The 12040-nt window shown below is 58.4% G+C and overlaps 2 protein-coding genes across 3 annotated transcripts; one reads left to right on the top strand and one right to left on the bottom strand.

Moving 5' to 3' along the window:
* Window positions 1-1762: 1762 nt before the first annotated feature.
* On the bottom strand, window positions 1763-7570 carry CD2BP2 (CD2 cytoplasmic tail binding protein 2). 2 transcript variants are annotated; one of them, XM_029046423.2, is made up of 8 exons: window positions 7319-7570; window positions 4080-4117; window positions 3808-3916; window positions 3560-3695; window positions 3142-3299; window positions 2589-3018; window positions 2227-2336; window positions 2046-2136 (listed from the first exon to the last, which is right to left on the bottom strand). In XM_029046423.2, exons 2-8 carry the CDS (start codon window positions 4115-4117, stop codon window positions 2131-2133), a joined length of 987 nt encoding a protein of 328 aa, XP_028902256.1. In that variant the 5' UTR covers window positions 7319-7570; the 3' UTR covers window positions 2046-2130. The 2 variants fall into 2 exon arrangements, with proteins under 2 accessions (XP_028902248.1, XP_028902256.1); XM_029046415.2 differs by lacking the exon at window positions 4080-4117 and having other exon boundaries at window positions 1763-2099; window positions 7319-7563.
* A 1386-nt stretch (window positions 7571-8956) lies between these two features.
* LOC103167323 (sesquipedalian-1-like) lies at window positions 8957-11154 on the top strand. Its single transcript, XM_007660811.3, has 2 exons — window positions 8957-9257; window positions 10356-11154. Exon 2 carries the CDS (start codon window positions 10371-10373, stop codon window positions 10950-10952), a length of 582 nt encoding a protein of 193 aa, XP_007659001.1. The 5' UTR covers window positions 8957-9257; window positions 10356-10370; the 3' UTR covers window positions 10953-11154.
* Window positions 11155-12040: the final 886 nt, after the last annotated feature.

The following is a 12040-nucleotide window of genomic DNA, read 5'->3' as shown; positions in this document are numbered from 1 at the left end:
GCTCCTCCGCCTCCCACCTCCTCACCGTCCCTCGGTCTCGCCTATCCCGCCGTCGACCCCGGGCCACATCCTCCCGCAGTCCCGGAATGCCCTCCCTCCTCACCTCCGTCAATCTAATTCTCTTCCCCTCTTCAAATCCCTATTTAAAGCTCACCTCCTCCAAGAGGCCTTTCCAGACTGAGCTCCCCCTTTTCCCTCTGCTCCCTCTACCCCCCCTTCACCTCTCCGCAGCTAAACCCTCTTCTCCCCCCTTTCCCTCTCCTCCTCCCCCTCTCCCTTCCCACCCCCTCAGCGCTGTACTCGATCAACTCAACTGTATATATCATCACCCTATTTGTTTAATGAGATGTACATCACCCTGATTCTATTTATTTGCCATTGTTTTTATGAGATTTTCTTCCCCTTGACTCTATTTATTGCCATTGTTCTTGTCTGCCTGTCTCCCCCTTTTAAACTGTAAGCCTGTCAAAGGGCAGGGACTCTATCCGTTGCCAATTTGCACATTCCAAGAGCTTAGTACAGTGCTCTGCACATAGTAAGCGCTCAATAAATACTATTGAATGAATAATTATGCAAGTGAGGACTGGGTAGGGATAGGTGGAGGGCAGAGTCTGTGCTCTGCCAGTGGCACCGGGCCAGCAAGCTCAATGTGTCCCCGGGTTTAACTGTCTAAATTTGTGGCCTTTGGATTTTTCATTCTTTGACGACGTGAGTCAGACCATTGGCCTGTAGTTTTCTACATCTGTATGGCACAGTGGATAGACTTGAGACTCTGGGCCTGGGAGTCAGAAGGTCTTGGGTTCTAATCCTGGCCCCGCCACTTTGCTGTGTGGCATTGGGCAAAAATAAGGGTATTTGTTAAGCACTTACAATGTGCCAAGCACGGTTCTAAGCACTGGGGTGATTACAAGGCTATCAGGTTGTCCCACCTCCTTAGTCTTAATCCCCCTTTTACAGCTGAGGTAACCGAGGGACAGAGAAGTGAAGTGACTTGCCCAAAGTCACACAGCTGACGGATGGTGGAGCTGGGATTAGAACCCACAACCTCTGACTCCCAAGCTCGGGCTCCTTCGACTAAACCACGCTGTTGTGCCTCAGTTCCCTCATCTGTAAAAGGGGGATTGAGACTGTGAGCCCCACATGGGACAGGAACCGTGTCCAACCCGATTTGCTTGTGTCCACCCTGACGCTTAGTACAGCGCCTAAGACCAAGTAAGCGCTTAACAGATACCATGATCGCTCTTATTATTATAGGTAACGTGCCGCCAGGGCCGAGGGCAGGGGGTCAGGCAGACCCCAACACCGGCAGATCGGTGCCGCGGGGAGGGGAGGGGGGCCGCGGAGAGCCGCCGTCGTTGCGTGAGCTCCCGTGCAGACAACCCAAAGCGTCACCGGGGGCCTGGAGCCCAAGTTCTTCGCTCCCGGGGTCGGGCTGGATCCCTCGGAGATCTGGCCCGCCAAAAGGCCCAGGCGGTGAGCTCGGAGCGGAAAAAATCTAGACGGAGGACGGGCCCGGGCCCGGGCCCCGTTGGCTGCCATCCGGCAGACGGCCACCGTATCGGCCATCCCCGGGGACGGCAAGAATTGGTACTTTTAATTGGTGTTTACTGTCCTCTAATGGACTTCGGGGACTCTTTGAGTCAGGGAGCTGCAGGGAGAAGGGTTTTGCAGGCCAAGAAAAGGCCCGGGGGAGCGGAAAGAAGGCTCGCTGGCTTATTGTCCCTCTCGTTTCTAGTCTCACCGCACTGACCAGACGAACCAGTTACACAACTAGAGATTTTTATTGGGAAAGGGAACTGAAGGAGAAATTGGCCCGGCCCGACCCCTGCCCTCTCACCAGTCCCCCCCGCCCCGCGACCCCTGCCTTTCCTCCCGCCACGTTCTCGCCAGTCCTGGGCCGGCACGGGGGCCCCCTCCCCGGCCCGCCGCGGCCGCCCGATCTGCGGGGGAGGCGCCTCCATGACCTCTGGGTTCCCCGTCGCCGAGATTCAGGTGTAGAGGTCAAAGTCAATGCGTTTGGAGTTGTAGAACTGACCCTCCGGGGGATCCAGCTTCCGACAGTAAACGCCATCTGGGAAGTAGCCCTCGTCCACCCACACCTGACCAGAGAGGCCGGAGAAGGAGAAGCGGTTACTTCTGGAGAAAGTAAAAGTAGCGGTGGGAAACAGCGGGGGCGGAGGGCGGAGGGTAGGGGGGTGGGGAGGGGGACGGGGGAGGGCAACTTACTTGCATCTGGGCGCTGGTGAAGGGCCCGTAGAGTTCGGCGTCACTGGTGTTCTCCCACTTGTACTCCCACATGACGTCCGCGGGATCACCGGCCCCGGCGGCCACCTCCTCTGGGCGGAGACACCCCCGTCAGCGCCTCCGCTCCCCTACCCCACCCCGGCCGTCTTCCCGGGCCTCAGTTCCGGCGTCCGTCCCGCCCCGGGACCGAGGCCCCCACCTGCTCCGGCCTCGACTCCCCAGTGCCGTATCCCAGCCTGGGCCCCTTCATCGGCCCCGGCTGCCCTCTCTGCTCCCCAGCACCATGGGGTCCCGGGTCCAAACCCCCGGACGTCCAGCGCCCTCCCACCCGCGCCGGGCCTCACCTCCTCCCCGGGCGGGGGTAGGGGTCTCCAGCTCCCCGTCTCCCATCTCCTCGGCAAACATGTCCAGGGCGGGGCCGGGGGTGGCCTCCGGCGTGGCCGACGCCTGGGCGTTCAACCTCTTCAGCCGGACGGCCAGCCGCTCTCGAGTCTCCTGGTAGACCCCGTGGTTGCCGCGGGCGACCATCTGGTCCGCCAAGCCCGAGAGCAGGTCCAGGCGCTGAGGGGAACTGGGCCGGCGGAGTCCCCCGCCGCCCCCGCCGCGGGCCCCTAGGCGCCGCAGGGCTCCCGCCACTGTCTCCCCCGGCAACAGCAGCTCCAGAAGACCCTCCAGCAGGGCCTGGGGGTCCAGGGGGGTCTGGCCGGGGCCCTCCCCCTCCGAGTCGGAGTCGGAGGGCGGGGCCTGGCCGGGAGGCCGCTCTCGGATTTTCACCTGGACGAAAGGGGATGGGGGGAAGGAGCGTTCGGCTCCCGGGACCCAACGTCGGAGGGCCCGGGGCCCCTCCCGGAACCCCAACACGGGGCACGCCTCCCCGCCGCCCCCGGCTCTCCTCACCCAGTCGATGTTGTCCAGCCAACTGTCTCGGATCTGAGCCTCCCGGTGCAGGAAGTAGTTGCCGTCGGAGTCGAAGTGGCCCTCTTCCATTTCCTCTTGCAGGTTGAAGGGGGTGATCCGCACCCCACCCTCACTGGGCAGCGTGGCATCCTCTTGCCCTGATCAGACACAAAGGCAAGCCTTCAAGCCCCGGGGGCGGGAGCGGGACGAGGGGAAAGGTCGTCCGGGAAGCGACGGACCACCTCGGACTCGGCCCCGTCCCCGTCCCCGTGGGGGCGGCCCCCGCTCCGAACTTTGGGAACGGGGGAAGAGCTTGGGAAGCAGAGGGGGGGGACCCTGGCTTCCGGGAACGGGGGAGGGTCCGGGGAAGACAGCCAGGGGCCGGAGGGCAGAGAATGCCCGGGTCCTGAGGCCTCACCCTCCACATCTTCTGAGGCCAAGATGTCGTACTTGCTGGACCCATCTTCCTCCTCATCCTCCTCATCGCTGTCCAGAGAGTGTTTCCCTTTGAAGCGGCTCCCGGGGCCCCCCGCCCCCAACACGGGGTCCACCAGCTGAGGGGAGGAGCAGGCGGGGGAAGTCAGCGGACCCAGGCGTCCCGCCCCTCGGCGCTCTCCCTTTAGACCCCATTTCCCTCTCTGGCCCCGGGCGACCCGATCCCCTCACCTTCTTCTTGGGGAGGCCGACTTCGTCCTCCCCCTCCTCAGCTCCCACATCCTGGAACGTCACTTTCCGCTTGGACATCGTGGGGGCCGCGGCGGGACCGCCCCGGGACCTGCGGTCAGATTCCGAGGGTAAGGATCCCGACGGCAGCCCCGGGAGGAGAGCGGGGAAGGAGAGAAGGGTTAGAGCAGCATGGCTAGTGGATGGAGCCCGGGTCTGGGAGTCAGAAGAGCATAGTTCTGATCCCCAGCTCTGCCACTTGTATGCCGTGTCACCTTGGCGAAGTCACTTCTCTGGGCCTCAGTTGCCTCATCTGTAAAATGGGGATCGAGACCGTGAGCCCCACCTGGGACAGTTCAGCCTGATGATCCTACATCCACCCCAGCGCTTAGTACAGGGCCTGACACATAGTAAGTGTTTAACGAATACCCTGATTAACATTATTTCTCTCCTCCCACTACTGCATATGGAGCTGCAGCTTCTGCCCCCTTCCCGAGGGGCGGACCCCCTCCCCCGCCTCTGGGGAGGGAACCCCTCAAACCTCGAGACCCTTTCCCTATCCTGCATGATGGGACGGGATTCCACGATCCCTTTTCTTCCTCCCTAAAACCCTCACGAGGCGAACCGCGGCTGCTCTACCATGTTCAGAATTGGGGCTGAAGCCCGGTCACCAGGGAAATCTGATCTCCTGGTTCCACCACCATACCGGAGAAGGGTAAGACGAATGGGGAGAGCGACTGGGCCTTGCCACCCAAATTCACTCATTTCAAGCGTATTGATTGAGCACTTACTGTGAGCGGAACGCTGTACTGAGCACTTGGAAAGTACAATTCGGCAACAGAGACTATCCCTACCCAACGACGGGCTCACAGTCGAATTTTCCCCAGCTCCTGGGTCGCCATCCTTTCCAAATGAACCCTTTCATTCAATCATTTTTATGGAGCGCTGTGTGCAGGGCACTGTACTAAGCGTTTGGGAGAGTACAAAGTAACGATAAACAGACGCAATCCCTGCCTAAGTAAAAATAATAATAATAATAATGACGGAATTTGTTAAGCGCTATGTGTGAAGCCCTGGGGTGGATACAAGGTAATCAAGTTGTCCCACATGAGGCTCACAGTCTCAATCCCCATTTTTAAGATAACTGAGGCTTATCTGTCACACAGCTGATAAGTGGTGGGGCCCCTGCCCATCCTCCACCCCCGGACAAGGAGGGGGCGATGCCTGTTTTCCTCCTGGGTTAGGGAAGAGACCCCAATTTCTGGGAAGAGAAGCAGCGTGGCTCCGTGGAAAGAGCCCGGGCTTGGGAGTCGGAGGTCATGGGTTCTAATTCCGGCTCCGCCGCTTGTCAGCTGTGTGACCTTGGGCAAGTCACTTTACTTCTCTGGGTCTCATTTCCCTCATCTATAAGATGAGGAGCAGAGAAGCAGCGTGGCTCAGTGTTAAGAGCCCGGGCTTGGGAGTCATGGGTTCTAATCCCGCCTCCGCCACTTGCCAGTGGTGTGACTTTGGGCATGTCACTTCACTTAGAGAAGCAGCATGGCTCAGTGGAAAGAGCACAGGCTGGGGACTCAGAGGTCATGGGTTCAAATCCCAGCTCCGCCGCTTGTCAGTGATGTGACTTTGGGCAAGTCACTTAACTTCTCTGTGCCCCAGTTCCCTCAATTGTAAAATGAGGATGAAGACTGTGAGCCCCACGTGGGGCAACCTGATGACCTTGTATCCTCCCCACCGCTTAGAACAGCGCTTTACACATAGTAAGGGCTTAACAAATACCATCATTTATTATTATTATTCTCTGGGCCTCAGTTCCCTCAACTGTAAAATGGGGATGAAGACGTGAGTCCCACGTGGGGCAACATGATAACCTTGTATCCTCCCCACCGCTTAGAACAGTGCTTTGCACATAGTAAGCGCTTAACAAATGCCATCGTTATTTATTATTATTATTCTCTGAGCCTCAATGACCTCACCTGTAAAATGGGGATGAAGACTGTGAGCCCTTGTGGACCAACCTGCTCACCTTGCATCCCCTCAGCGCTTAAAACAATGCTTTGCACATAATAAGCGCTTAACAAATGCCACCATTATGATTAAAATATGAAGGCTGTGAGCTCCAAGTGGGACAACCTGATCACCTTGCATCCCCTCAGCGCTTAGAACAGTGCTTTGCCCATAGCAGGCGCTTAACAAAAGCCACCGTTATCATTAAAATGGGGATGAAGGCTGTGAGCCCCACGTGGGGCAACATGATGACCTTGTGTCCTCCCCAGCGCTTAGAACAGCGCTTTGCACATAGTAAGCGCTTAACAAATGCCATCGTTATTTATTATTATTATTCTCTGGGCCTCAGTGACCTCACCTGTAAAATAGGGATGACGACTGTGAGCCCCACGTGGACCAACCTGCTCATCTTGCATCCCCCCAGTGCTTAGGACAGTGCTTTGCACATAGTAGGCGCTTAACGAACGCCACCATTATGATTAAAATAGGGATGAAGGCTGTGAGCCCCAAGTGGAACAACCTGCTCATCTTGCATCCCCCCAGTGCTTAGGACAGTGCTTTGCACATAGTAGGCGCTTAACGAACGCCACCATTACGATTAAAATAGGGATGAAGGCTGTGAGCCCCAAGTGGGACAACCTGATCACCTTGCATCCCCCCAGCTTGAACAGTGCTTTGCACATAGTAGGCACTTAACAAATGCTACCATTATGATTAAAATGGGGATGAAGGCTGTGAGCCCCACGTGGGGCAACATGATCACCTTGCATCCCCCCCAGCGCTTAGCACATAATAAGCACTTAACGAATGCCATCGTTATTATTATTCTTCTCTGGGCCTCAGTGACCTCACCTGTAAAATGGGGATGTCGACTGTGAGCCCCACGTGGACCAACCTGCTCATCTTGCATCCCCCCCCAGCGCTTAGGACAGTGCTTTGCACAGAGTAGGCGCTTAACAAACGCCACCATTATGATTAAAATGGGGATGAAGGCTGTGAGCCCCACGTGGGGCAACCTGATCACCTGGCATCGCCCCCAGCGCTTAGAACAGTGCTTTGCACATAGTAGGCGCTTAACAAATGCTACCATTATGATTAAAATGGGGATGAAGGCTGTGAGCCCCACGTGGGGCAACATGATCACCTTGCATCCCCCCCCAGCACATAAGCATTTAACAAATGCCATCGTTATTATTTTTCTCTGGGCCTCAGTGACCTCGCCTGTAAAATGGGGGTGAAGACTGTGAGCCCCACGTGGACCAACCTGCTCACCTTGCATCCCCCCAGCGCTTAGGACAGTGCCTTGCCCACAGTAAGCGCTTAATAACAAATGCCACCATTATGATTAAAATGGGGATGAAGGCTGTGAGCCCCGCGTGGGACAACCTGATGACTTTGTATCTCCCCCAGCGCTTGGCACATAGTCAGCGCTTAGCACGTGCCATGATGATGGCGAGGACCCCGTCCCCAAAAGGCAGTGGGGGAACTTGAGGGGAGCCCGCCGCCTTACCCGTAGCCGTCCGCTGAGGCGCGGGCCCGGACCCCCACCCCCTTCTCCGCTGTGTGAACGTGCAACCGGGGGCGGGGGGGGGGAAACCCCGGGGACCCCGCACCCCCTCGCACTCAGGACTCGGGGCCGGGAAGGCCGAGGAGGCAGGGGGAGCAAGACGGGCAGCCCGCGCGCGGCGACCACTTCCGGGGCCGCGCGCCGGCCGCCCCCGGAAGTAGACCCCGAGGCTGATTTCGGCGGCCCCTGGACGCAAATCTGACGGAAAAAAAACCCAAAATAAACCACCGAATCCCAAGCAGGCGGGGGGGGGGGAGACGGCGACGCTCTTCAGAGGCTGGGGGGGGGGAGGGCTCACGGTGAGGGCGGAAGTCAGGGAGGGTCGCCCGGAAGTGGCTTCGAGCGGGCAGGGAGCATGCGCATGCGCCGGATCGAGCTGCTCGTCACCCCCGCCTGGGGGGCACGCGCACGTACGTACGTGCGGACGTACGTGCGTGCAAGCAGAAAGGAGAAGTGTGAGGGGACAGAGGCAGGCCAGGGGGTGAGGGAAGTAGCCTCGCTCTCCCAAACCAGTCCTCTCTTCCCCTCAGGGAATCCTCATAGACTGTAAGCCCGTCAAAGGGCCGGGACTGTCTCTATCTGTTGCCGACTGGTCCATTCCAAGCGCTTAGTCCAGTGCTCTGCACCTAGTAAGCGCTCAACAAATACTATTCATTCATTCAATAGTATTTATTGAGCGCTTACTAGGTGCAGAGCACTGTACTAAGCGCTTGGGATGAACAAGTCGGCAACAGATAGAGACAGTCCCTGCCGTTTGACGGGCTTACATGAATGATCATAACTGGTCATTTGTTTTTGTCTGTCTCCCCCGATTCGTAATGTTGGTATTTGTTGAGCGCTTACTAGGTGCAGAGCACTGTTCTAAGCGCTGGGGGAGATACAGGGTCATCAGGTTGTTTCAAGTGAAGCTCACAGGCTTCATCCCCCGTTTTACAGATGAGGGAACTGAGGCACAGAGGAAGTGAAGTGACTTGCCCACGGTCACACAGCTAAGTGGCGGAGCCAGGATTCGAACTCATGACCTCTGACTCCCAAGCCCGGGCTCTTTTCACTGAGCCACGCTGCTCCTCTAGACCGTAAGCCCGTCAATGGGCAGGGATGATCTCTCTCTGTCACTGATTTGTCCATTCCAAGCGCTTAGTCCAGTGCTCTGCACCTAGTAAGCGCTCAATAAATACTATTGAATGAATGAATGAATGGTCAAAAGCGCTTACTACGTGCCAGGCACTGGGGTGGATATGAGGCAGTCGGGTTGTCCCAAGCGGGGCTCCCAGTGACTGTGGGCAAGTCACAACTTCTCTGGGCCTCATCTGCAAAATGAGGATTAACCGTGAACCTCAACGTGGGACCACCCGATGACCCTGTCTCTCCCCCAGCGCTCAGAACAGTGCTCCGCACATAGTGAGCACTTAACAAATACCCACATTATTTCTCCAGCTGAGGGACCTGAGGCCGGAGCGGTGACTCGTCCAAGGTCACCCAGCAGACAAGTGGCGGAGCAGGGATTGGAACCCAGTCCTTTGGCCATGCTGCTTCGCCTTTGGAGCCCCTCTCGTCCCTCCAGGGTGGGATTTCCGTCGCCCCATCCGTTGGGCCGGGCCCACCTTGTGTCTTGGGAGAGTTAAATGGATGCACCTCCCTGGGGAGGGGTTTTGGGTCTTCTCTTCCTCCAGTTTCCCCCGTGAACGAAGCTCTCTCTAGGACCCAGGGAGAAGCTGTCATGTGCCCTCCGGTCAGCCCTGGGGCCCAACCCCACGCTGATTTCCTGCTTCCTGGGTGCTTAAGTCGGTCTGAGTGAGGAGGGGAACCGGCGGGAGGAAGGACGAGTCACCTGTCCCCTTCCCACGCCAGCCAAGAAGCTGCCCCTTGACCCTCCTCTCAGGTAGGCGTGAAGCAGGGACCAGAGTCGTTCCCCCTAGGAGGGGTACCAGGAGAGTCAAAAACACCAGCAACCCTCCAGAGAAAGGAGCAGCCCTCCTGGCAACAGGTGGTGCCAGCTTCCTCGCCCCCGACCCGCTCCATTGTCCTCCTAGGTGTCTAAAACGCCCGCTCTCCACCACAGTCACCACCTCTCCTCAAACCACAGAAGAGCTTTTGCCTGGGAATTTGGAGCTGGGCGCCTAGGAGGTGCATCCCGCCTCGTTTCGAAAGTTAAACCCCCCTCTTATCCCTAACTGGGCTGCTTGGGTGGCGTTTTCCCCACTTGCCGAGGTCTGCTCGGCTCAAACCTGGGAAGGCACCGAGGACCGTCCCCGGGGTCTAAATTTATCGTCCCCCCCCTTGGCTTACGGCTTATAAACTCAAGTGCAAGCTCGCCTGCTCTCAACTCATTTAATTCCCCCGATTAGACTGTAAGCTCGTCAAAGGGCAGGGACTGTCTCTGTTGCCGATTTGTCCATTCCAAGCGCTTAGTACAGTGCTCTGCACCTAGTAAGCACTCAATAAATACTATTGAATGAATGAATGAATGAATGGGGTGGGCACTGCCCAAAATGAGGTAGAAAGTAGGTGATCACCTGATGGCACCTGATTATTACCGCTATCCTGGTGTCGTCACTCGGGTCGGACCCGATCCCTGTTCCACGAGGGGCTCACAATCTAAGGGGGAGGGTGAACGGGTATTTAATTCCCATTTTACCGTTGAGTAAACTGAGGCCCAGAGAAGTGAAGCAACCTGCCCGGGGTCCTACAGCAAGCGACTGGAGCAGAGTTGGGATTAGAACACGGGTCCTCTGACTCCCGGGCCCTGGCTCCTTCCACACGTGGACAGCTATCCGGAACACTTGGGTCCCGGAGGTTTTTTTGCGCTTTGGCCGAATCATCCGTTGGACCGGACACCCAGCTTTAACGAAACCGGATGATCGGCTGGTCCGGCGGGCGCTGGGCAGATGTAGCCAGCGAGGGCTCTTCGACGTTGACCTCCCTTCCAGGCGAGGCCGCCTTCCTCCGTCCTTCAGAGCCTCTCTCCTCTCTTTCCCAGGCCCCTCCACCAACCATGAAGCTGCACCGCAAGCCCCTTCTCGGCTACCTCCGCGGCAACGGGGGCCGGAGCCCGGACCAGGAGGGCACGCTCCTGAAGAAAGGGTACCGCAACCCCACCTACCAGCGCCGCTGGTTTGTCCTGTGGGGAAATATCCTCTACTACCTGGAGCGGCAGGGAGACCAGTCGCCCCTGGGCCTGATCCTGCTGGAGAACTGCCAGGTCGAGCCCCGCCCGGAGGCCAACGTGCCCTTCGCCTTCACCATCTCGTTCCCGACCGCCGAGGACGGCCGGGCCTACAAGCTGGCGGCCGAGAGCGAGGCGGACCTGGGGGGCTGGCTGCGGGCTCTGGGCGGGGCCGGCTGGGGGCTGCTGCTCAGGCTCCTGAGCCCCTTGGAGGCCCAGTACCGCGACGTCTGCGCGCGGGCTGGACTGGAACCCCGGGCCCCGCCCCGGGACGAAGAGGGCGGCCCGTTCCCCTCCCGCCCCCCGGTCCCTTCGGGCTTCCAGGAACTGCACCAACGCTTCGGAGAGGAGATCCGGGCATTAAGGGGAAGGCTAGCCCAGGGACAGGGCCGCCTCTTGGACTTTGGATAAGGGAGGGTCGGCGGGGAGGGGACCGAGGTGTGGGTGGGTGTTGGGGAGGAAAGGGGACTTGGCGCCGGGGCTAGGGGAGGGGCTCCCCTTAAAGGAAGAGCCATCCGACGGGGGAGACGGAGGAAACCTCGGGGGGCGGTGGATGAAACGAGGTAACGTCCGAGCGCCCGTTTTTCAATAAAGTCCAACGGCCTCTCCCCCGCCCCCCGCTACGTCCCTTTCATTTCGCCCTCCCGCTCCCCACCCCGGACCATCCCACAATAACTGGGCAAGAGGCAGGCGTAGGGCACGACAGCAGTTTTGTTCTTTCCCGGTTCCACAAAGCGCAATGTGGGTTGGGGGCGAGAGGCCTGAACGGGTAGAGGTAGAAGAGGCGCGGGGAGGGCGAGAGGGATGACAGACTGTAAACAACCTTCCCTCCCAGAGAAGAGGGAGGGGTCTTCAACTCCGACGACGACGGGAAAGGCGAGAGGCGAGGGAATGGAGGGAAGGAGGGAGGGAGGCAGGGAAGGAAGGAGAGAAGGACGTCAGCGACCGAGCAAGGGTGGCCAGAAAGGGAAGTGGGGAGGGAGGGTGTGGGAAAGCTGCGGGCCAACAGGATGGAGGGGATTAGGGAACCTAGGCGCCGTGTGAGTGGAGAAAACGGTAAGGAGGCTTCAAAGCGAAAGTCTGGGGACACTTACGATCCAGTGCGAGTCCCCTTAAATAAATTTGCAAGCAAAACGAGGGAGAGGGAATCAAAGAAGAGAGATCTGTTTCCCAATGTCCCCAGAGTCCTGTGTACATAATTACATAGACATCAGAGAGAGATATATATATATATATATATATAAAATAGAGGGGGGGGGGAATCCATCTGTCCCCCTCCCCCAGTCTGGCTTGAGGACAGGGAACTGAGGAGATGGTTAAGGCCAGGAGAAAAGGAGAGTTGAGCTAATTCTTCCACTGAAGGGGGAACGACTGAGTCGCTCCTAGGAGTGTGAATCTGGAGAGCCAAACCTCACCTCAACGAGCCCTTCCCCCGGCCCCACGTCGACAGGAGTGTGAAGACGTGAGAACGGCACGGAGACGGGATCGGCTCTGAGGAG

Source organism: Ornithorhynchus anatinus, chromosome 2 (assembly GCF_004115215.2).
Source record: "Ornithorhynchus anatinus isolate Pmale09 chromosome 2, mOrnAna1.pri.v4, whole genome shotgun sequence".
Taxonomy (NCBI): Eukaryota; Metazoa; Chordata; class Mammalia; order Monotremata; family Ornithorhynchidae; genus Ornithorhynchus; species Ornithorhynchus anatinus.
Note: the sequence above shows the minus strand (reverse complement) of the source record. Positions and strands in the feature narration are given on the sequence as shown.